Below are 25,051 nucleotides of genomic sequence, written 5' to 3'. Positions count from 1 at the left end.
ACAAGTACTCCTTTTCTTTATGTGGAATTTAATTACCCTACTTGGTGGTTTAGCTAAAGCTCTTCAGAAGAGATTATGGTATCCCAGTACATACTACAGAATGAGTCTTTGCATAGGCCTTAAATTTAGCTGGTAGTACATAACTGTTGCTCTTATTTCATGCCTTACCTCATGTCTGTCCTGATGTCAGGCATTTAATTTTGTTGTGACCTATTCAGTTAGTCCAGCAGTTTTATTTGGAAGGTTTGGGGTTGGAGTAGGGTTACCATATGTCCAGATTTTCCTGGATATGACCTCTTTTGGGCTCTTCCAATCTCTGTCTGGGAAGATTTTTGAAATATGATCAAAAATGTCCATGATTTTTCCTTGCTCCAACATTGACTCTGGTAGAACTGCAATTTCTGGCATGTCCTAATAGCAGCATGCACTTTTACTGGTTTGCTATCCTTACTTCTGTGCCGCTGCTGGTGGCACTGCTTTCAGAGCTGGGCAGACGGAGAGCGGCAACTGCTGGCTGGCTGCCCGGCTCTTAACATAGTGCCGCTGCCAGCAGCAGTAAGGATGACATGGTATTGATTGTTTAATCGCTGAAAGGGGTCCTGCTTGTACAGCGCACAACTGCAGCCATACATCTGGTAAACACTTTCATGGCTATTTGATGTGCAATCAACCACTCTGAGAAAGATATGCTCCACAGAGAAATATGCATGGGCACAACAGGAAGAAGCACAGTAAGAAAGGACTGACTGACTGTAAGAAAGTACATTTAAATTTGATTTACATTTATATTTGAGGCCATTACACTTGTTTATAAATGTTAGATATTCAAAGTAGAAACTGTCTAGCAGAAGCACTGGAACAAAGTATGTAGGGAGACTGTGGAATCTCTGTCATTGAGATTTTTAAGAACAGGTTGGACAAACACCTGTCAGGGATACTCTAGATAGGACTGCACCCAAACTATAACTCATCCAAACACCCAGTGCTGACTCTTTCTAGGCACAGTATTAGAGCCCAAGAAGTATCATGTAACTTTGTCACAAGTAAAGATCAAAACACTGCTATAGCTTCAAAGGACACTTTAGCCAATTCTCTCACTGTTTTTGGCAGTTCAAGATTTTTCACCATCAGAGGTTAAGAAGTTAAACATGGTCTTCACCTGGTGCCCCCAGATAACTTTTTCTTCACTATCTTTTCTTTCTGTCTTTTCTATTTGCTGTAGGGAAATAAAGGATACTTATCTTCTTTCTCTGGTTGCTGCTGTTTGGCAACTAACCGAGTGAAAGTCACATTGTTCTGGAATGGAAATTTGTAAATGCTTCATGGAAAGACTTAAATTAAACTTTCATTGTAACCCTCTGTTTTCAGTCTGAAAAACTCCCTTTCGGGACTAAACTTTTCCATTGTGGATCTCAGCCCACAGGGGAATTATTTTGGAAAGAGGGAAGGAAATCTGATCAATGGTTTCTGAGTCATGGGTGTGTGAAAACAAACACCCTTTTAAGGTAATTTTGCTCACCAAAACTCAAAGTGGTGAATGCCCCACCCCCAGCACTGGCAAGGGCGTGCGCCCTAAGGGCTACAGGAAAACTGGACTGAGTTGAAAACAGGTGCGTGGGTCACGTTGCCCTTGGAGCGCCCATTCAGTGATTCGCAAAAAAGAAAAGGAGTACTTGTGGCACCTTAGAGACTAACCAATTTATTTGAGCATGAGCTTTCGTGAGCTACAGCTCACTTCATCGGATGCATACCGTGGAAACTGCAGCAGACTTTATTTATACACAGAGAATATGAAAAAATACCTCCTCCCACCCCACTGTCCTGCTGGTAATAGCTTATCTAAAGTGATCATCAGGTGGGCCATTTCCAGCACAAATCCAGGTTTTCTCACCCTCCACCCCCCCCCCCCAAATTCACTCTCCTGCTGGTGATAGCCCATCCAAAGTGACAACTCTTTACACAATGTGCATGATAATTAAGTTGGGCCATTTCCTGCACAAATCCAGGTTCTCTCACCCCCTCACCCCCCTCCCAAAAACCACACACACAAACTCACTATCCTGCTGGTAATAGCTCATCCAAAGTGACCACTCTCCCTACAATGTGCATAATTAAGGTGGGCCATTTCCAGCACAAATCCAGGTTTTCTCACCCCCCACCCCACCCCCATACACACACAAACTCACTCACTCTCCTGCTGGTAATAGCTCATCCAAACTGACCCCTCTCCAAGTTTAAATCCAAGTTAAACCAGAACATCTGGGGGGGGAGGGGGGGAAGAAAAAACAAGAGGAAATAGGCTACCTTGCATAATGACTTAGCCACTCCCAGTCTCTATTTAAGCCTAAATTAATAGTATCTAATTTGCAAATGAATTCCAATTCAGCAGTTTCTCGCTGGAGTCTGGATTTGAAGTTTTTTTGTTTTAAGATAGCAACCTTCATGTCTGTGATTGCGTGACCAGAGAGATTGAAGTGTTCTCCGACTGGTTTATGAATGTTACAATTCTTGACATCTGATTTGTGTCCATTTATTCTTTTACGTAGAGACTGTCCAGTTTGACCAACGTACATGGCAGAGGGGCATTGCTGGCACATGATGGCATATATCACATTGGTGGATGTGCAGGTGAATGAGCCTCTGATAGTGTGACTGATGTTATTAGGCCCTGTGATGGTGTCCCCTGAATACATATGTGGGCACAATTGGCAACGGGCTTTGTTGCAAGGATAAGTTCCTGGGTTAGTGGTTCTGTTGTGTGGTATGTGGTTGTTGGTGAGTATTTGCTTCAGGTTGCGGGGCTGTCTGTAGGCAAGGACTGGCCTGTCTCCCAAGATTTGTGAGAGTGTTGGGTCATCCTTTAGGATAGGTTGTAGATCCTTAATAATGCGTTGGAGGGGTTTTAGTTGGGGGCTGAAGGTGACGGCTAGTGGCGTTCTGTTATTTTCTTCAGTCTCTACGTAAAAGAATAAATGGACACAAATCAGATGTCAAGAATTGTAACATTCATAAACCAGTCGGAGAACACTTCAATCTCTCTGGTCACGCAATCACAGACATGAAGGTCGCTATCTTAAAACAAAAAAACTTCAAATCCAGACTCCAGCGAGAAACTGCTGAATTGGAATTCATTTGCAAATTAGATACTATTAATTTAGGCTTAAATAGAGACTGGGAGTGGCTAAGTCATTATGCAAGGTAGCCTATTTCCTCTTGTTTTTTCCTCCCGCCCTCCCCCCCAGATGTTCTGGTTTAACTGGGATTTAAACTTGGAGAGTGGTCAGTTTGGATGAGCTATTACCAGCAGGAGAGTGAGTTTGTGTGTGTATGGGGGTGGGGGGGATGTGAGAAAACCTGGATTTGTGCTGGAAATGGCCCACCTTAATTATGCACATTGTAGGGAGAGTGGTCACTTTGGATGAGCTATTACCAGCAGGATAGTGAGTTTGTGTGTGTGGTTTTTGGGAGGGGGGTGAGGGGGTGAGAGAACCTGGATTTGTGCAGGAAATGGCCCAACTTGATTATCATGCACATTGTGTAAAGAGTTGTCACTTTGGATGGGCTATCACCAGCAGGAGAGTGAATTTGTGTGGGGGGGTGGAGGCTGAGAAAACCTGGATTTGTGCTGGAAATGGCCCAACCTGATGATCACTTTAGATAAGCTATTACCAGCAGGACAGTGGGGTGGGAGGAGGTATTTTTTCATATTCTCTGTGTATAAATAAAGTCTGCTGCAGTTTCCACGGCATGCATCCGAGGAAGTGAGCTGTAGCTCACGAAAGCTCATGCTCAAATAAATTGGTTAGTCTCTAAGGTGCCACAAGTCCTCCTTTTCTTTTTGCGAATACAGACTAACACGGCTGTTCCTCTGAAACCTGTCATTCAGTGATTGACACGCTCGGCGCTCAGCAGCTTCCCTGCCTCCGTCGCTCTGTAATCGATTGATTTTCGCTCGTGTGCTGTCCGGGGCTGGAGGAGGGAGGAAGCCCTTTACGTGCCCTTCCTCCGCCAAACAGCCCACGAGCCAAGGCAGAGGCGGGGCCGTTTCACTCGCTGACAGGCCTTGGCCCTGGCGGGCACCCATACGGCCTGTCGCGGGAACAGCGGGCCGACCTTTTGTCCCGCGGAGGGAGCGGTGCGAGACGTGCTAGTGACGTCACCGCAGTCTCTGACTACCGCCCGAGCCCCGCGCGCCAAATTCGAACGCGGCAACCGGCGAGCGCGCGAGAGCACCCGCTGAGGGCCAGCAGCATCCACCCGGCTCGCGCGGCGGCGGCAGCAGCAGCAGCAGCGTCTCCATGGCCACCCCCCCCAAGCGCAGCCGGGCCCAGAGCGGCATCAAGAAGATCGCCATAGAGGGCAACATCGGTGAGATCCCGCCGCGCGGCCCTGGCCCTGGCCCCTCCGGGACCAGCGCTGAGGCGCCGCCGTTCCTCACCTCTCCCGCCCTCCCCTGAGGTGACCTACCGCCATCCCTTGGCGGGAAGCGCCGGGACCTGCCGGGCCAGCCTCCTGTCCCGGCGGCTGGGCCAGCCGCTGCCGCCCTGGGATCACCCGCCCAGGGAGCCTCCTTCCGAGCCCGCCCGGCAGCTGGTTGTGCCCTAGGTCGCCACTGCCCTCCGAGCCCGGAGCGTGCCCTTTCCCTGCCCGCAAACCCGAGCGCTGCCTGCCAACGGCCCTCAGCCATGGGGAGAAGGCAGCTCTGCCCGTGGCTGTGACGCCCTGGTGGGGACTGGCCTGGACGGGGACTTCTGCCGCACTTCCCCGCTTTGCCTCGGCTGTTCCTACCGGGCATGCTGAAAACACACCCATGCCACGGCAGTGGTTTCCGTTGTGTGTCTTCACAGCGCTTTACAAAGATTGACCCTTTCCACATCCCTGGGGAGCTGGCTACGTTTGGGAAATTGTCTGGACCAGCTCCCCGTGTCCACGCAACTGCTCTGAATTAAAGCGATTTTCAGTCTGCAATAGAGTGGCCACACGGGGAGCTCAGCTTATTCCACAGTAGCTGGTCCTATTGTGGTGCGGTAGCCCTGTTGGTCCTAAGATATTCAGAGAAGCAAGGCGGGTGAGATAATATTTTTTATTGGACCAACTTCAGCTGGTGAGAGAAAAAAGCTTTCAAGCTCACACAGAGCTTCATGTCAGCTATTCCTGTCAGTTTCCCTGCTGAAGCAAGCCCTTAGGTTAGGAAATCTGATCTAACAAGAATATACATCAGGAAAACAAAGCAGGAAGTAACTTGGGAAGTTGCTAGTAGTGTTACAAGTACTGGATTGCAATACTGAAGATGTTATCCTTTACTCTATTCAAGTTCCTGGTTTGAACAAATGTATTTCTTTCTGTAGTATTCTTGCCAGATTTTTGTTTTATGAGTTAGGGCATCAGAAATGTTTGTGCAAGCAGACATGATCAGCTCAAGTCCCTTTAGTTCCTTTTTAATCCTGGTAAATAATTATCACTATCTCCTTCTCCAAACTAGTCTCCTGACTTTTATTGTTTCTCAGGATATTCTATGCTATTTTATTTTATACTAGTGAAAAGAAACCAGTTTAACTTGCTCTGAAGGCCGGGGAGTGCCTCAGGTTGTTCAGTGACAGGATGAGCTAAACGTTTTTGGCCCCAGAGTGCCATGTAGGAATTGAGATCAGAATTTCCCATGGTTCGTACCACTTCACTGATCTATTGCTCCTCCAGCTCTTGGTAGCTTTATTTATTCTCATCTTAATGTACTTTTTTTTGTTTGTTTTGAAACACTCCATTCTTTTGCTTTGTGGCAGACTAATCTACTGGCTTTGTAACTGACGCTCCTTGTGGGGAGACAAATGACACGATGGTGCCTTTGTAACTTTACCAGGGAGATCACCAGTTGCCTTTAAATTTCTTAATTAAAAGCTTGCTTTCTTGCCTAAAATAAGTTAGAAGAAAAATTAGGTGGTACACTCTGAGAAGTTAAATTTACTTTTAAAAGTTAACTAAACAAAAAGATGAAGTAGGATGTGTCAGTAGTACCTAAATGTCACTTCACCTAGAATACTAACATAGACCAAGATTGTCTTTACTAGGGAAAAGGTGTATTTTTAACCCATTTTAAACTAACCCATGTTAAAATAATGAAAACAAGACGGTTATAGTTTTTTTAACCCATATTAGTTGCTGGAAGTAAACTGTAGGGGGAGCCCTTGGTTTAAATTTTTTTCTCAAGTAGAAGACAAGGTCGAAGCATCTTGAGGCACATGGGTGTATTGATAGAAAACATTGTCACACTGACAAATGCACACAGTTAAACTTCTGCATTTTCTGATTTATATTTTAAAGTCTACAGCCACAATAGTTTGTCTATGTTGCCATACCTAGTATTGTATAGGATATGAACTTAAGCTGCTAATAACTTACATTACATGGGCACTTACAAAAGAACTCACTTAACAGTTCATTCCTAGATTCAAGCATTCAGACTTAAAATTTTCTGCAGTGCATGCACAATTGCCTGTTTCCATTCATTAATAACTTAATGTCCAGTTTTTCAGACTTGCTTAGTGAGGATAATTCATGTACTAAGTTTAATGTTCATCCATTCTTTGGGAGGGGGGGAAGTTTGACAATAGCGAGAAGTTTTTTCACCCATATAGAAAAATGGTGAAAAATTTTTTCTGAAACTATTATCTTTGCTTAGCAATCATTAATTTTTCCAGAAAGTTATGAATAATTCAAAAGTTATTAGTGAAAATTGTTCTGTGGCATTAAGTATAGCACTTCATTCCAGGTGACTAATATAGTGAAGTATTTAATGTCAACTTTTTTCCCTTGTTTTAGCTCCACAATAAACATCCCATAATCATTAGGTTCCCTGTTTAATATGTTCTAGCATGCTTCTGCTACTCTGCTATAGAATATAGTCTGCACACGAGGTCAGGGTCAGATTATATTTTCAGAAATTTTACAGAAAATATTATATTTACAGAAAATATTATACAACTGATGGTTGTTACGGGCAAGGGAAAAAGATTCAATTGATCTCATTGGCCTTGTTCCAAGGCCTAATCTACGTATGGATGCTGTAATACTGCAGGAGGAGAATGTACTGGTCTTCTCATGAAGCCAGTGATGCATGGGAAGTGGAGGTTGCATTTGATGGAACCTGGAAAACGGAGTATCTAGTGGCTAACAATTAACCACTTCCATTACTTTCTGACAGATGTATTTATTGTTCTCTTTTCCAACAGCTGCAGGAAAATCAACATTTGTGAATATTCTCAAACAAGTTACCCAGGAATGGGAAGTTGTTCCTGAGCCTGTAGAAAGATGGTGCAATGTTCAAAGCTGCCAAGAGGATTATGAGGTATGATGATAGCCTTTGACTTTTATTGAGATTAGTATTTCATATTATTTGCCCATTATTGAGCAAGGAGAAACTGCATCTTTGGGATCAAGGCCTCTTCTAATCTAATAAAACAATAATAAAAATATGATCTGTGTGTATATATATACCTGGAATAGTAACAGTTTAATCAACTCTCATCATATTCATTTGGATTCCTTTCACCTTTGTAGGCTTTGACCCTTATTAAACAACCTTGTGATGCTCAAATGGAATGTGTGTTTACACTCGTGCATGTTTAAGACAAAGTAGGTATGGGGAGTGTAGTAATCCTTTCGGCCAGACTTACAAGTGTATTGCAGAGTAAACACCATTTACACCTAATCGGCACAAATATTGGAAAAATGCCAGTCCTTGCTTGCACGGCCTCTCCCACTTGAGCACCACTGGCTTTGTCTATACTGGCACTTCATCAGCAAAACTTTTGTCATTCAGGGTTGTTAAAAAAAACACACACCCCCGAATGACAAAAGTTTTACAGACAAAAAGCACTGGTGTGAACAGCGCTTTGTCGGCAGGAGAACTGTAGCTCTTGGGGGTGGAAGTTTTTTGTCAAGCAGGAGAGCTCTCTCCTGCTGACAAACAGCAGCACAGCCATGTCACTAAAAGTTGTGTACTGTAGCCATAGCCTAAAACATGACAAGGAAGTACTGGAAAGACATAGCTCAGATTTGATAATATATCTCTGTGAAGAAAACATAGAATAGTTCAGATGTCCCAGGAGATATCTTCTGAAACCTTTGGGAAAAGAATGTGAGCTGCTGATTAAATTGTTTATATAATCTGGTTTCGATTTTGATATTTGTATTCTAAACCTGGATCTATAACTATTTCAGCTTGCTTCATGGCTGCCACCTAAGGGCACAAGTCATGATGTCTGTGCACAGTAGTGCTATCACTGAGCCACAAAGGAACTTTTTTAAATGTAAAAAATAGTACAATGTATTTTGACACACTAAACCAGAGGTGGGCAAACCACAGCCCCCGGCCCCTGAGCTCCTGGCCTGGGAGGCTCGCCCCCAGCCCTCCCCAGCTGTTCCCCCTTCCCCGCAGCCTCAGCTCACTGCACTGCCAGCGCCGTGCTCCGGGCGGCGGAGCAGCGAGCTCCTGGGGCAGCGCAGCTGCAGAGCCTGGCCTGACCCGGGGCTCTGTGCTGTGCAGCGTGGCTGCCTGTCCTGGTGCAGCCGCACCACCAGCGCTCCAGGCAGCGGGATAAGGAGGCGGGGAGTGGGGGGATTGAATAGAGAGCAGGGGTGTGGATAGGGGTCTGGGCTGTCAGAGGGCGGGGAACAGGGTGGTTGAATGGAGATGGGATCCGAGGGGGGGATTGGATGGGGCGGCGGGGGGCAGTCAGGGGCAGGCGTTCTGGGGGAAGTCAGGGGACAGGGAGAAGGGGTGGTTGGATGTGGCAGGGGTCCCGGGGTGCTGTCAGGAAGGGGGGGGTTAAATGGAGTGGGGGGAGTAGGACAGGGAGTCCGGGGACGGTCAAGGAGAAGGGGGGAGTGGATGGGGGCAGGGGTCGCAGGGGGGCAGTCGGAAAGGAGAGGGGGGAGTTGGATGGGGCGGCAGGGGGCAGTTGGGGCAGGAGGTCAGGGGACAGAGAGCGGGGGGTGGATGGGACAGGGGTCCGGGGGGGGTGAGAAGCAGGAGGGGTCAGATACGGGGCCGGGGTTGGGCCATGCCTGGCTGTTTGGGGACGCACAATGTCCCCTAACTGGCCCTCCATACAATTTCAGAAACCCGATGCGGCCCTCTGGCCAAAAAGTTTGCCCACCCCTGCACTAAACAAAAGTTTTAAACAGTGAAGGCATTTGCCTCATCTACCATTTATTGGTCAAAAAGTGTGTGCTTGTACTAGGTCATCCAAACCAAGCAACTTTTCACAGCCCTTTTGGGTTGCAATGAAGAAGTTTTTGGAGATCCTGGCAATTACAGATTGGTAAGTCTAATGTTTGTACCGGACAAATTAGTTGAAACAATAGTAAAGAATAAAATTGTCAGACACATAGAAGAACATAAATTGTTGCGCGAAAGTCAACATGGTTTCTGTAAAGGGAGACCATGTCTTACTAATCTGTTAGAGTTCTTTGAGGGGGTCAACAAACATGTGGACAAGGGGGATCCAGTGGACATAGTGTACTTAGATTTCCAGAAAGCCTTTGACAAGGTCCTTCACCAAAGGCTCATACGTAAATTAAGTTGTCATGGGATAAGAGGGAAGATCCTTTTATGGATTGAGAACTGGTTAAAAGACAGGGAGCAAAGGGTAGAAATAAATGGTAAATTTTCAGAATGGAGAGGGGTAACTAGTGGTGTTCCCCAAGGATCAGTCCTAGGACCAATCCTGTTCAACTTATTCATAAATGATCTGGAGAAAGGGGTAAACAGTGAGGTGACAAAGTTTGCAGATGATACTAAACTGCTCAAGATAGTTAAGACCAAAGTAGACTGTGAAGAACTTCAAAAAGATTTCACAAAACTAAGTGATTGGGCAACAAAATGGCAAATGAAATTTAATGTGGATAAATGTAAAGTAATGCACACTGGAAAGAATAACCCCAACTATACATATGATATGATGGGGGGCTAATTTAGCTACAACTAATCAAGAGAAAGATCGTGGAGTCATCGTGGATAGTTCTCTGAAGATGTCCACGCAGTGTGCAGCAGCAGTCAAAAAAGCAAACGGGATGTTAGGAATCATTAAAAAAGGGATAGAGAATAAGATGGAAAATATCTTATTGCCTTATATAAACCCATGGTACGCCCACATCTTGAATACTGCATACAGATGTGGTCCCCTCATCTCAAAAAAGATATACTGGCATTAGAAAAGGTTCAGAAAAGGGCAACTAAAATGATTAGGGGTTTGGAACGGGTCCCATATGAGGAGAGATTAAAGAGGCTAGACTTTTCAGCTTGGAAAAGAGGAGACTAAGGGGAGAATATGATAGAAGTCTATAAAATCATAAGTGGTGTGGAGAAAGTGAATAAGGAAAAGTTATTTACTTGTTCCCATAATATAAGAACTAGGGGCCACCAAATGAAATTAACGGGTAACAGGTTTAAAACAAATAAAAGGAAGTTCTTCTTCACTCAGTGCACAGTCAACCTGTGGAACTCCTTGCCTGAGGTGGTTGTGAAGGCTAGGACTATAACAGGGTTTAAAAGAGAACTGGATAAATTCATGGCGGTTAAGTCTATTATTGGCTGTTAGCCAGGATGGGCAAGGAATGGTGTCCCTAGCCTCTGTTTGTCAGAGGATGGAAATGGATGGTAGGAGAGAGATCACTAGATCATTACCTGTTAGGTTCACTCCTTCTGGGGCACCTGGCATTGGCCACTGCCGATAGACAGGATACTGGGCTGGATGGACCTTTGGTCTGACCCAGTATGGTCATTCTTATCTTCTTATGAGATGAATGCTCATAATGGTTGAGATCCTCTAATTGCCCATTTCAAGTCAAGGATTGGTATCTGTGGCCATCGATGTGGTAACGTTACTTAATTGTAGCCAAAAACCAGCTGCGTATAATAAAATTATCCTGTGCAGTTTAGCTTTGACATATAGCATTTTTGCCTGAGAAATTTACAACTGAAATGTCAACAATCTAACAATAGTTTTACAACTAATTAATAATGAAAGTTTAAAAGGAAAAGTTAATATTGCTTAATTGTGTAACTTAAGCAGATATATTTCTGTTTATAATAGAAATGTAGCCCTGGAAGGAATCTCAAGAAGTCACTAGTTCATCCCCCTGTGCTGAGACAGAATTAAGTATGCCTTCTGGGATAGTGTAGGTTATTGGTGAGCATACATGCACATTAAATATATTTATATGCTCACCTTAAGACCAATGGGAGCTGTGTGTTCTAGTGGTTAGAATACAGGCATGGGAGTCAGTTACCCAAGGCCACACAACAGGTCAGTGGCAGAGTTGGGAAGTGTCTGCTCCTCAGTTTCTCTGTTTATAAAAATTGCCCATGTACTCATTTTATAAAAGTCCTTAGAGGCAAGCGATTACAGAAGTGCAAAATAGTAATTATTATCATTAGTAAGTTTTCTGATGTCCACATTACATAGTCTATTTTCAATTGTACCTTTGTTAAATCAAAGCCACTTTTTTCATAAACAAAACAAAGGCACTCCTTTCCGCTCTACCCCCGCTTCCTACACACAGTACAAAGATTATGACCAGACAAAATTTGTAATTTTCTTTATATAGGCCTGTGCCAAAACAGAACACTATTTGTCCAAAACACATAATTGGTTGCTGAATTTAACTCAAGTTTTGCGGCATTTGACCTTTGGTGTCTCACGCCTTGCAATGTGCCTGATATGAATATGACTTGCAAACCCGTGCATGAAATCTTCTCCATAGGTGAATAAAGGTAAAATGCTGCACAGTTCATAACTGTGTTTTCCCAAATAAAAAACAGTTGGGTTGTGCTCTCATACACCGTGCCCCAATGTTGCAGGGGGTCTCAGAGAAGTGCAGGATGCAATTCTCAGCACAACGAAGGGAGTTAAGATGTGTGCAAATGACACTCACACTTATAAATGGAGATTAAGAGTAGTTGGAGACAATTCTAGGCCTGAAAAAAGAGACTACACCATTTTGTCATGATAAGCAATTTTGGGCATTTTAGAGGTAACTTAGATAAGTTGGACCCCATAATCATTGGGTGACTTACTTTGTTAAAAATAGGAGCTGACGACATCACAGAAGAGTGGAGGGAATGTGCTTCAGATGATGTATGAGAAACCGGACCGGTGGTCTTTCACCTTCCAGACGTATGCCTGCCTGAGCAGAATCCGGGCTCAGCTCAAATCCCTTAATGGGAAAATCAGGGAGGTGGAGAACCCTGTGGTCTTCTTTGAGCGATCTGTGTATAGCGACAGGTATGTTTAATATGTGGACACTTGGCTGAGTATTAGAATCCTTGTATGACTAGAAAGCAGATGAGCTTTCATAAGCACTTAAGGACCAGTGGCTTGTGACTGGCTCTGGTGAGTTTACGATATTATCAGTGGATCCATGGGCTATCACCAGCAGGAGAGTGAATTTGTGTGGGGAGGTGGAGGGTGAGAAAACCTGGATTTGTGCTGGAAATGGCCCACCTGATGATCACTTTAGATAAGCTATTACCAGCAGGACAGTGGGGTGGGAGTAGGTATTGTTTCATATTCTCTGTGTATATATAAAGCCTGCTGCAGTTTCCACGATATGCATCTGAGGAAGTGAGCTGTAGCTCACGAAAGCTTATGCTCTAATAAATTGGTTAGTCTCTAAGGTGCCACAAGTCCTCCTTTTCTTTTAGTGGATCCATTGTTCACTTTCTCTCCATATTATTGTACAATGAGGTCATTTTACCAATTCAAACAATAACTTTGTTGTATTAATGAAATTATATTAAATATATGTAATTTTCTGTCCTCTTAAAAAAAAGGGAGGGGGGCAGAGTTGAAGGGAAAAAGAAGAGCAAATTCTCTATTTCTCCCTAACTTTTGTTATTCCCATGTTCTTTGAGAGCTGCTCTATATTTGCTCCTAAGTGTCTTACCTTTCAGTCTCTGGCTGCAGGGGGTTGAACTTCACTATTGAGCCCCATGTCTGCAGTTTTGGGGTTAATAGTGCCCGAGGATAGTCCTAGCCAACTACCATGGTGCTTCAGTGGAGGAGCTAGGTGTACTGTCCTAAATGCTCTTGTTGCAGTCTCCAAAAGGTGGTGAACCTGTCAGAGAGGTAATAGAACATATGTCTGAACCCTGAACATGGCAGCTATGCATGACTCTGTGGGAAACTGCAACTGAAATAGCATGGGGTAGGGGACCAGATGGGTGGCAAGACTGCAGCCATCTAGAAAGAGAGCAAAGGGTTAAATACAATCTAGTAATAAGATCACCTGACTCCTTCAGGTGAGCCAGTGGAACAAAACTGTTAGGTTTTAACGACATTATTCATGGATAATTGAGTTTCTTGCAATCTAAACATCAATCAGGCTACAAAAGTAGCTCATCCATTTTTTCCTAGATATGGCAGAGCATATTGAACTGGATATTTAAATAACATGACTTACATTTCCTCATTGTTTGATAAATCTTTTGGGTTTTAGGTATATTTTTGCATCTAACTTATATGAATCTGATTGCATGGATGAAACCGAATGGACGATTTACCAAGATTGGCATGAATGGATGAATAAGCAGTTTGGTCAAAGCCTTCAACTAGATGGAATCATTTATCTCAGAGCCACTCCTGAGGTGAGAAATAAAACTTTATGAATTTAGCAAGAATGAGAGTGCAATCAGATTGACCAATCTGAGCCTTGCCTATAAATCTTTGCCTACATGAGTTTAGAACTATTTTGCCAGGTTGCACTCTTTAATACTCTATAGAAAGTGGTGTATTTTTAAGGTGTCCACAAAACTACTGTTTTCTTGAGAAATCTCAGTTACGTTCAAACAAATCTTCAGCCCAAGCTGTCTGTATCAGAATCTTTATAAACTTGTGACTGCTCATGTTAAAACACCAACACCAGGCATGTTACCTAGTGGCAACACAGCTGTCTGGGAAATAAAGTTGGGGCAGAGAAAGTGGACTTCTGTCCAAGAAAATGCCTAGAAATAATATTTTGCCCATTTATATCAAGGATCTCAAAGTGCTTTACGTACATTAGTAAAGCCTCACATGTTCCTGTGAGATGATATTCTTTACAGATAAAGAAAACTGAAGCATAAAGAGATTAAGGAGACAATATAGCTGTTCTGCCTGAGAAGGTAAGATGACTTGGATTCAGAGCTCAGCCACTTTGCCCAAAAGAACACAGGACTAGTGGGCAGGGAGCAATGTACTAAAATCCACACACTGAATGGAGATTACAATGGAAAAACAGTGGAAATTCCATGGATTTTTGGGTCACAGATGAGTATCAGAAGTGCCTCTTTCTGGCTCTCAATCATTCTGAAGCCCATACCAATGCAAGCCTTGCTGCCTCGGTTTGCCTTGTTTGCCATAGGTTCTCTGGTATTCAGGTTCTTGTCCTTTCTGATGTGGTTCATGTGATATGTAGGTGTAGCTGTTGCTGATATAGTCAAAGTTAAAAGCTGTTTGGAAAACCTGGGTTTGGGGAGGGATGGGTTTCAAATTTTCCTATTTTCTGTCAGTATAGTTTTGACACTTTTTATTACCAGCCCTCGTCAGTAATAATTTCCAATGCAAATATCTTTACTGCTGCCTTGAGAAAGGACATTCGCTGTGCAAGGTGGCCTGTTCCTGACTCCTTTTCTTTTGCCTGGGTGCATACTGTATTCAGTGATTGTCACTGGCATGGAGAGAATGGTCAAGGCTGCTTGCTCCCATATGATGCCATGTAGCTGTTTACCTTTTTGACTTTGATTATAGGCCCATCTGTTCTGTGACAAGGGGAAAGTATGGCCATAAGCAACTTGTCTAAGGTCAAAGTCAGAGGCAAAGCCAGGAATAGTACCCAGGTGTCCTAATTTCCAGTCCTTTGCTATAAACACTTAACCATAGTTAAGTCCGTTGGGCTGCTCTTTCCTTATTGCACTTTTCCGCTATTGCTGTAACTATTCCTTGGGGGAAGAATTCTTGGAATCCTATGCCAGTCCGGGACATATTTCTTGATAAGGGTAGATAAGAGCATTGTCAAAGTATTTGCATGAATGGAGGGGTACTCTCACTGTATAGAGTATTTGGTAGAAATATAAGGTATGGTGTAGATTTGGCTTGATCACTTTCTGTGGGCCTTAGCAAAGCCCACAGAAGAACTTGGAGCTATTGTGTGACTAACTGGTCACCTGTTCAGGCAGAATTTAACGTGTCTAATGTTCCTGGAAAGCTTAGGGACTGCTCTTCACATCTTTGCAAGTCTTCCTGCATCTGTGTGTTTAAAGATTGCTCTAGGTGGTGCTGATGTGTCAGGGGATGCTTCAATTTTCCTGACTCTTATTTTTTGACAAGGCAAACACCTTACATTTACTCCCTTCCTAAGATCAAGTTATGCTAGATTGGGGCAAGGGGCGGGGTATAAAGCTACACTAGCATTGAGGAGCATGAAAATTCCAGTGTTTAAACTTCAGTTTAAATTATAATATCCTCATAAATAGTATAATACCTGTAAAAATAAAGAATATTATAGTATGTACAAAAAGATTATAAGTTTACAGTAGACATCTTTCTTGCAAATATTGCACCCTCTGTAATTGTAAAGGAATACATAAGTGCCCTTCCCTTTGTGCACATTGTATCAAAGGTACTTAGCTTTTGGCATCTAGTGTTATGACATCGCAGAGCCCTGTGTTCATTCTTTTGAATCCCACACACCCTGTTATGTTTTCATCTTTGGCCTTGAATTTTATTTGTTCCTTTAAAGTATGACTAATTTGTGTGTTTACATCTTGTGAAAAGATAACAAAAAAGGTCTTCAGACTGTCATTCCTGATCATAATTACGGAGTTTGCAGTGAGTACACAACCAAGTGAAAAATATATAAGAATGTGAAAGGAACACTGTAACCTAAAGACAGACACATGTTTAAATCCTTACAGATAATACTTTAGATTATTAAAACCAAAAGAACTTTAAAAATCCAATATACTTTACATTATTTATGCTGTTGACTTTTTGCATTTCATTCAGCTAGAACAATGTATTTAGACCAATGTATGTATGTAGTCAAGTGCACTTCTTGTACTGAACATACTAGCATAATGCTGTGGTGTTTGAGTTTCTATTACTATAGGGTAATATCTAAATAAAAAGTTTGAATTGCCCCATCACCACCACCAAAAATCAAGCCACTGACACTTTCTCTTCTGAGTTTTTCAATCTTAGCATTTTAAGAAAATTTCAAGTTTTGGCCTGAATTATTTGAACATGTTACTTTAAACCTGTAGATACTTAGATAAGCTATAGACAAGCTTCACAGTAGGAGTGATAGGCAAACTACTTGACCAAGTACTTGACCAAGAGTCAAGAATTCTTGGTTCTATTACTGGCTCTCCCACAAAGCTGGTTTGTAAATTTGACTTCTCTGTGCCTGGCTCTCAATTCATAAAGGGTATTTTTTTTAAATTGAGTTTTTGCCCCTTATATTCTGTTTTATGATTTATAAAGAGAGCTAAAAGGGGTGTGTGTTGAAAAATAAGAATATTTTTATTTTACAAAAATCAGGAATTTCAAGTTTGGTCTTCCCCTGTTTTGCCAAAGGACTTCTTGGTGGGCTCCAGAGACATTTTCTGAACTCTCACCTTCATTGGAGTGTTTGGGGTTGCTGAGACACCATTTCTCCCAAGGGCTCATGAACCTTTGGAATTAAGTAGATGTCAGCAAAACAAACAAGTTTTAAACAGGCTGCTTAAAAATTCCTTTTCTTCCAGGCTCTTAGCATGTCTGATGTCAGAATCCTCGTTCTCCAGAAACTAGACAAGACATGAGTTTCTAATGCTATAGAGACCATTTTCTTCTCCCTTTTATTTTAACTGTTCAGGCTCTCTTCGTACACCATAGTAAAGCAATAAAGGGCACAAACCCATCTCTTTTGCACATTACCATAAAAGATTATAAAAATAATCTCAGGGCATTGTGAACTTTAACATTTTCAATACTCTTTGTTATCTTCTGATACAAGGTGCCATAAGTGCAAAGTAATATATGTAAATACCTTTTTTTAATAAAAGTCAGCAATAAAACTTTTCTACATATCACAAAGTCTGAAAAATGAAAAAAATGTTGTTGGAACTTTTAATTGAACCTGCCCCTTTACGCATCACATCCTTATTGTATGGAATACAGAAAAATAAACTTTTTTATTAGTGTACTGGAGTTTCAGGATGAACTTGAACTTTTGTTTTTTATATTGTCTTTAAGTGAAAGATTTACCTTTTGAATTTTTGAGTCCACAAAGGCAACAATAATTCTCAAGAATAGTTGTTCAGATTTCCCAATAAAAGGACATAATTGACTGGGAACATGGCTCCACAACAAAGCTTTTTATGTTGTTTTCAATAATCAAGTGAACCTTTAAGTGCCAATGTTGAAGAACTGATGCAAAGTTTCTCTTGTATTGTTTTTTTACCATTTTTTTGCCAGTTAACCAACAACATGTCATTGGCCTCCATTAGCTAAACGTGGAAGAATCTTTCTGTACTCCCAAAACTCACTCACTAGTGAAAGGGTGGCAATCTTTGCTAAGAGTGTAGGGTATTGGGCTTTTTTTTTTTTTTTTTTTTTTAAAAAAGCTTCAGGGAGTTGAAAATAAATTGGACTTTAATTCTTCTCTTGTAAATTGGTCTACTTTTTTTCTTTCTGCTTTTAGAAATGCTTAAATAGGATTTACTTGCGTGGAAGAGATGAAGAACAAGAAATTCCTATTGAATATCTGGAGAAACTTCACTACAAACATGAAAGCTGGCTTCAGCATAGAACATTACGGTAGGCTTATTATTTATTTATTTATTTTTGGTGACTAACGCATATCTGGAAACATCTGATAGTGAAGGTGTTTGCCGGTGTCTTCCCCACGGTTTCAAATAAGACTTCAGTTGTCCTTGAAAATGTCAAACCATGATGGCTTTTAAAAATCAAGTATCTTATGTATTTGGGTCTCTTATAACTATATCTGAAAATGTCTTATTGGGCTCAGTTTCACAGGGTGTTGAACATTATTTGGGGGTCCAGGATGCCCTTCAATTCATGTTCAACTCAGCTAGAGCTGAGAGCATTTAGCAGTTTGCAGAACTGAGCTCAATGGGATACATAGCCTGGACATTACTGAAGTCACTTGGAGATGCTGGTCACTCAGCACACTGTAAATTCGAGGTTATTTATTTAGGACCCTAACCAAGGAATCTAGCTTTAGGGTCCTGTATTTAAAAATTAAGGATATAATTTATTAAGCGCTGCAGTTCTCCCAATCTGGGAGATTTTCATTGTTAAGATTGCTGTGATGAAAACTTGATTTATATTTACTTTGCAATTAATATAATTTCTCTCCTTTTCCTATTCCTACACCCCTATTTCTATATAGAACGGATTTTGAATACTTGGAAGAAGTACCCATCTTAACACTGGATGTTAATGAAGATTTCAAAGGCAACAAAGACCAGTATGAAAATATGATTGAGAAGGTAAAACTTAACAAGAAATACCACCTTTTTGCTATTTAAACATGTTGATAAACATTCAATACAAGATCACATTTATGTTCAAAGAAAACTATGTACTTTGGAACAGCAGTCTGTAACTTCAAAACCATCTCTCACCATAACTTTTCTGTGCAATATTTAACCTAAAGCTTTTTTTAAGGCACATTTGAGACCACCACTGGAACTGCCTCTGTGTGTGTGAGTGCATGTATGTGCACAAATATATGCATCTAGAGTCTCTGAGCAATACGAATCACTCCTCCATTCAACCCACTACTATCACCACTTTGATTCAGTAACTAACATGTCAGAGTTCTGACCCAAAGCAGCAAGCAGAGAGAAGACCCACTGAAGGCTCTGTGGATTTCACTATTTGGAGAAAGGAAAATTTTTAGTAAATATATAAATCTTATTTGTGACACTGGCAGTATACAAGCCCATTGAAAGACTGTAATTAAAAAATAAAACTACTAATGCAGGGAGGAGATATATAAAATCATAAAACATACTTCACTGTTTACACATTAAGCATGTTTCTTAAACATTAAACAATCCAGTTTTCTTCTTGTGTAAATGATTTTCCAGCTTGATGTTACACTGGTTAAATAATCTTGTGTGTTCTTGACAGAGAGAAACTGTTCTTATGTTGCTGCCGTTCTACTCCAGTCATACACAACTACAAAATGTTTGTTAAATAAGCAGACAAAAATGCCTCTGAAAAGCAGTTAGTAGGTGTGCAAATACAGTGGCTGCTTTTCAAATTTAGTTTCTCAATTTATTTGGGAAATGATGCGGAATATAAAATGGAGCTATTGCATTTTTGGATCAAATATATTTCTTTGAGTAGTTTTAAGGGAGAAATTAAACTAAGGGTTTTGTTACATCAATCTGGTCTATTTCTAAGCTAATGCTAAAGGGATAATTTTTCTACTCTAGGCCAACAAGTTGAACTTTCACTTGGATATTAATTGTTCTTGTGTGGTGTTGGCCAGTTAGTTCATAGCCATTTCAGTAAATGTTCAGTAGCTCAGATACTTTTATATTGTCTTTAAATTTTGCTAGTAATATTTATTTCACACTGCAGTAAGGCTTGTCCAGTTTCTCTGAGAAATAATTTGTTTACCTCACAAGGTGACTTACCCTTTGGTCTTGGTTTATCCATTAGGAAATAAGGTCATTTACCTGTTAAAATAGCCTGCATGGTCTCTGATGACTTTAGAGCAGGGTTGGGCAAACTCTTTGGCCCGAGGGTCACATCTGGGTTGCAAAACTGTATGGAGGGCCGGGTAGGGAAGGCTGTGCCTCCCCAAACAGCCTGGCCCCCACCCTCTATCCACACACACACACACACACACACACCGGCCCAGCAGGAGCAGTGGGTCAGAGCGCTGGCGGTGAGGCAAGCTGAGGCTGCGGGGTAGGGTCTGGGGGCTAGCCTCCCCGGCCGGGAGCCTCAGGGGCCCTGTGGGCCAGATGTGGCCCACAAGCCGTAGTTTGCCCGCCTCTGGTTTAGAGCTTGTTACATGACTGAGCAACCTAAAACACCCTGACTGTAGTGATTGAATATGCTTCCTCACCAGCCCAGGGGGAAAGAGACTAGGAACTGGAATTCAACCCATTTCCTGCATAGCACTGAGACTCTGCTGCAGAGTCAAGCCATTGGACACACATCTTGAAGTGTCTTAAGCTTTTGCTAGGGATCTTCTTAGTTGTTTTTGCATACAGTAGAGCCTCAGATTTATGAACACCTCGGGAATGTGTTATTCGTAACTTTGAACAAAATGTTATGGTTGTTCTGTCAAAAGTTTACAGCTGAACATTGACTTAATACAGCTCTGAAGCTTTACTTTCTTTCTTTGTCTGGCTTGTCCTCGTCTGTCCCTCCACGAACGCAAGTTGACGCTCCACCATTCCATTTTGTTGCAAGCACATTCTTTCTATTTCTGGCCAAACAATTTTGTCATGGGATCAGCCCAGCGCGTTTTTGGTCTGCCCAGCGGTCATTTGTGATCTCTGGGGATCCAGTCACTAATGTGGGTTGTCCACCTATTGTCTTGCCTGCGGACTACATGACCCGCCCATCACCTGCACTACATCGGTCACCTCTGTACGCCTTCTCTAATGCTTGTATCTAATGGATGATGAGCTGCCCATGAAGAAAATGAAAGAACTATTTAATTCCACTGTTCTGCCAGCAGCGCTGTATGGAGCGGAAAACTGGTCAACGATGAAAGTGAGGGAAGAAAAAATTCGCTGTCACCCAGAGAGCAATGGAAAGGCGAATGTGTAAGATATTGCTCCATGATCACATACCGAATGAGGAGATCAGAAGGCGTACAGAGGTGACTGATGTAGTGCAGGTGATGTACGAAACTTTACTATACAGAAGAAAAATGCTGCTTTCCCTTTATTTTTTAGTAGTTCACTGTATTGTATTTGTGCTCTTTTGGGGGGGGTGGAAGGGGAGTGTCTCTGCTGCTGCCTGATTATGTACTTCCAGTTCAAATGAGGTGTGTGGTTGATTGGTTATTTCGTAACTCTGGTGTTCATAAATCTCAGGTTCTACTGTGTCTCTAATGCTGAAGAGCAAATTCTCAAATAGCTGCATAGGAGCTCATTTGTGTTCATATATTTGGAATGTTTATTTTCTGAACTTTTATATACATGTTGAAACTGCTCACCTTCTGTAACAACTTTAGATGTAATCTTAAAGAATCTTGTTGCAGTTTAGGACAGTTTTCACATGTCTTAGAAGCACTGAAGAATTCCACATCAGTACAATGTGTGGCTACCTAGGGTTCTTCACCTACTGAACTTCAGGAATCGTGGCTTTCTGCAACTCTGGCCACAAAATCACATGCTTTGTCATGGGATTTTATTTCACCCAGTAATTACACCTTGTACGGTATAAGGCAGTAGAGAGGTGAAAAGTCACTTCTCATAGATCTGTTTCATAAATACACTTCATTTGATTCAAAATATTTGCTTCTTTTGCAGGTCAAGAAATTTTTGAGCACTTTATAATCCTTTTGAAGAGCAAACAGAATCAAACTGTTCCAAACATCTGTGAGATCAGAGCTTGGGTTCAAATTCGGCTTTCTTATAAGGTGTCTGAAGAGGAGGGGTTCAGTGTCGTTGCTTTAACAAATTGTGAGGAACAAACACACTTTGTGATATTTGTTTTACAAAATTTATGTATAGATTATTTTCATAAACCAGTGGGCCTGTTCAGTGTTATAGAGAACAATTTACAAGTTACCCAACGCTACAAAGAGTCCCAGGAGCCCTTAATTACTACTCCTGTTTCTGATTAGAGTAATAAATTCCCATAGAGCACTCTTCCTATTTTGTCCCTAATTTGTATTTAATTCCCATGTAGTTAGGGGTTTTATCAGAGCTGGTCTCCTGTATTTTTCAGTGGAATTTGAGAGTCTGCAAGGGAAGTTGTACATTCTTTAGCAGGTTCTTCCCAATTACGGGAAGAGGATATTGAGGGGAAGGGATTTCTGCTGATGAGGGAATTAATTTACATAAAGTCCCATACATCAAAATACAAAAATGTGTTTTGATAATTCCAGGAGATTGGTGGGGCTTTGCCCAGAATGAGTTGGATCAAAAACCAAACCTTAAGTACAATGCTCCTTCAACAAACTTCGGTGTCTGCCATTTTTGTGTCATTTTGTAAATTAAGGTATTTGAGAGTTTCCATCTGTTAGCGCTTGTTCTTTTTGTTTTATAACATTTCCTATACAAAGTTATAAGATCTGTATAAATTATTTTTCATATTGGATAATTTCCATCTGAAATTTAGGAATCTGTTTTTGGTAGCCAGTAAATCCTTTTTTTTTCTGTGGAGACCAGCATCCACTTGTTGAATGCTGAAATAGAAGGTAAAACTATGTAAGCTGTCTTTAGGTTTTAAATTGTGTTTTTAAATGTGATGTGAATAGACTTTTAAATGTTGTCATGGTGGGAGTTACATTGTTCTTACCTAGCAATCTCCTGCTGTTTTAATTTCTTCTCTGGTTAACTGTTGGTTTTTCTGCAATGAAAAAGGGAGAACTTTGTGGAGCAACCACTATTTTAATGCACTGATCTTTGTAATGGTGATTTTTCTTTCAAATTCTGAAAACATCATCAACCATTTAGTACACACATCTTGAAATATGTACTGTATTTTGTGCTGTATTGTTTTGCATTCAATACTTTTTCTCAATATGTAATTATACACTTGGCTTTTGAATGCAAATATTCTGTTGTCATAGGATTTTATTATAATGGTGCTCATGTTCCCTGTCAATTTGGAGATAGAATCTCATACTGTGTGACTAGAATGATGTTTGAAAAATAAAAATGGATAGAAACTTTTTTGCACTTATTAAAATTGTTGGCTTTCAGTATCGTGTAACAGTTGTGCGTAGATTGGCGATATGTAATATTCATACAAGAGCTGAGCTGATGTCAATATATGTCAAATTCTTGGAGGATATAAATTTACTACATTTTTTTAAATATTGTGTTACTGAGTCTAGATTTCCCACACATGGGAAAATATGGAAAATGAATTACTAATTCCATATTTTTTCCAGACTTGTCCAGGACTGCAGAGGCAAAAGGAAAGACATTCTAAGATCTTAGCTCCAGAAACTGAGTTTATATAAAGCCAGTGTCTGACATTGATGAAGATTCAGTTCAGATTTAATTAAACATGCAACAGAAACCTTGAAAATATTCTTGCCAAATCTACACCAGACACTAGCAACCTATTTTTAAGCAAGTTGCAATTATCCGTTAGGTTTCAGCTGCCAGGATTTAATACTTTGGTGTGATCATGTGAGCATTGTTTAAAATCTTATGATAATTAAGATCTTCATGTTATCAGCAGGTCCAAGTTATAATTAATATTTTTCAAACACATCACAGATTACATCAGATTTCTGGGGGAGATTGTATGCAATGTAAGACTATTTTAGGGCTTTGGTAGTAGCTGGACTGACAGCGCTGGAATGTGAGGTTATTAGTGCATAGGATAGATGCAGCACAAACAGCAGCAGATCAAATTTGCCTACACTGTACTGTCTGTGCCTCAACACTGACCTTAGAGGGGCCATCTCTAACAATGCAAGGATGATTCAGTCTCTGTCTCCAATCAATCCTCAGTCTCAGCTGAGGTTAACACTTAGAGCCCTGCTGGATTTTATGATTAAAAATTGTGTGTATGTAACTTCTCCCTTTTTGTTTCACTTACCTTACTGAGAGCTCTTCAGAGCAGAGATATGTATTCAGGTGAGCGTATAGTACTGCGTATGACAGGGTGTAGATCCTGATTTGAGGCTATGGAGTCTATTGTAGTACCATTATTAAACAATGGAATTAATATACCCTTTCATGCTGGAAAAAACAATCTGGTATGTCACAACATACTTTCTTACATTTACACAGTCAGCTTTGTGTTAGTGGAATTGGGGAAGTGGGTGAAAAAAGGTTTACTTTTTAAGGATATTTTGAAAAAATGGATCCACTAATTTGTATTAAATATTGGTTTTGAGAGACTGCAGAGTGTGTTTTCCATTAATGTTTTCAAGGATTTCCATCAGGCTGTTCCCTGGAATCTTACACCAAGATTTTCAAAACATATTTACACACCTAAGTGAACTGATATTCAAATGTTTTGACTATCCGAGCTTACCTTGATTTCATGGGCAGCTATTGGGTGCTCAGCACTTGTGAAAATCAGGTGACATATAGGATCCTAACTTTAGTCTCCTGTTTCTAAAAATCTTGGCTTTACCAACTAGTTTTCTATTTTTTCCTCATAAACTGTAAGGAATTTTAAGCTTGAACCTGACAGCAGAGGGTAGGTGCCTGATTGAGAGTTGCTCTCTCTTCTTGCTCCTCTCTGTCATGGCATCCTGTCCCTTCCAAAATGCAATTCCCAGGCAGGGACTAACAGTTATACCACACCGCACAATGAAATGATGCCGTCAAAGCTAAAAACATTTAATTAAGATTTAAATCAAGATCTCCTTGTCAGTTATTCTCAAGAGTGACCAATGATTTTGATTTTAAAATTTAATCCTTTTGCATTATTGAACCTGTTCCTGGCATGGACATAATATGTAGTTTGATAGGTCACCATATTGTCTTCCTTGCCACGCTTAGAATAGTTGAAAGTTTCTGAAACTGAACCTACTGTTGAAATGGTGCCTTTTTAGTTCTTAACTGTTTTATCCCGTTGCCTTCCTTTGCTTGAGAGTGACCCAGGGTGGAGATGTTGATTCATTTTAATATTGAACACATCAACAGGGCCTGAAAATAAAATTGGCATGTAGAATTAATTGTAGTTTTTCGGTTAGGATGCAGTTTCGAATATTAACAGCCGGTAACATTTTAATCATTCTGTGAAATCATTTATTAGATATTCATTTCAGAAATGCATGTTACTTCACTTTAACTGTGGTCCCTGTGGTTACATTTTTTAATGATGTGGGTTCTAACTTC

The 25,051-nt window shown here is 41.1% G+C and overlaps 1 protein-coding gene across 1 annotated transcript; it reads left to right on the top strand.

Annotated features, from left to right (window-relative positions):
- The first annotated feature begins 4,003 nt into the window (after window positions 1–4,003).
- DCK (deoxycytidine kinase) lies at window positions 4,004–24,814 on the top strand. Its single transcript, XM_073340389.2, has 7 exons — window positions 4,004–4,368; window positions 7,227–7,342; window positions 12,091–12,284; window positions 13,498–13,645; window positions 17,722–17,837; window positions 18,433–18,532; window positions 21,548–24,814. The coding sequence occupies exons 1-7, from the start codon at window positions 4,299–4,301 to the stop codon at window positions 21,572–21,574; spliced, it is 771 nt and encodes a 256-aa protein (XP_073196490.1). The 5' UTR covers window positions 4,004–4,298; the 3' UTR covers window positions 21,575–24,814.
- The last annotated feature ends 237 nt before the right edge of the window (window positions 24,815–25,051 follow it).

This window comes from Lepidochelys kempii, chromosome 4 (assembly GCF_965140285.1).
Source record: "Lepidochelys kempii isolate rLepKem1 chromosome 4, rLepKem1.hap1, whole genome shotgun sequence".
Lineage (NCBI taxonomy): Eukaryota > Metazoa > Chordata > Testudines > Cheloniidae > Lepidochelys > Lepidochelys kempii.
This window is presented reverse-complemented; position numbering and strand designations above follow the sequence as displayed.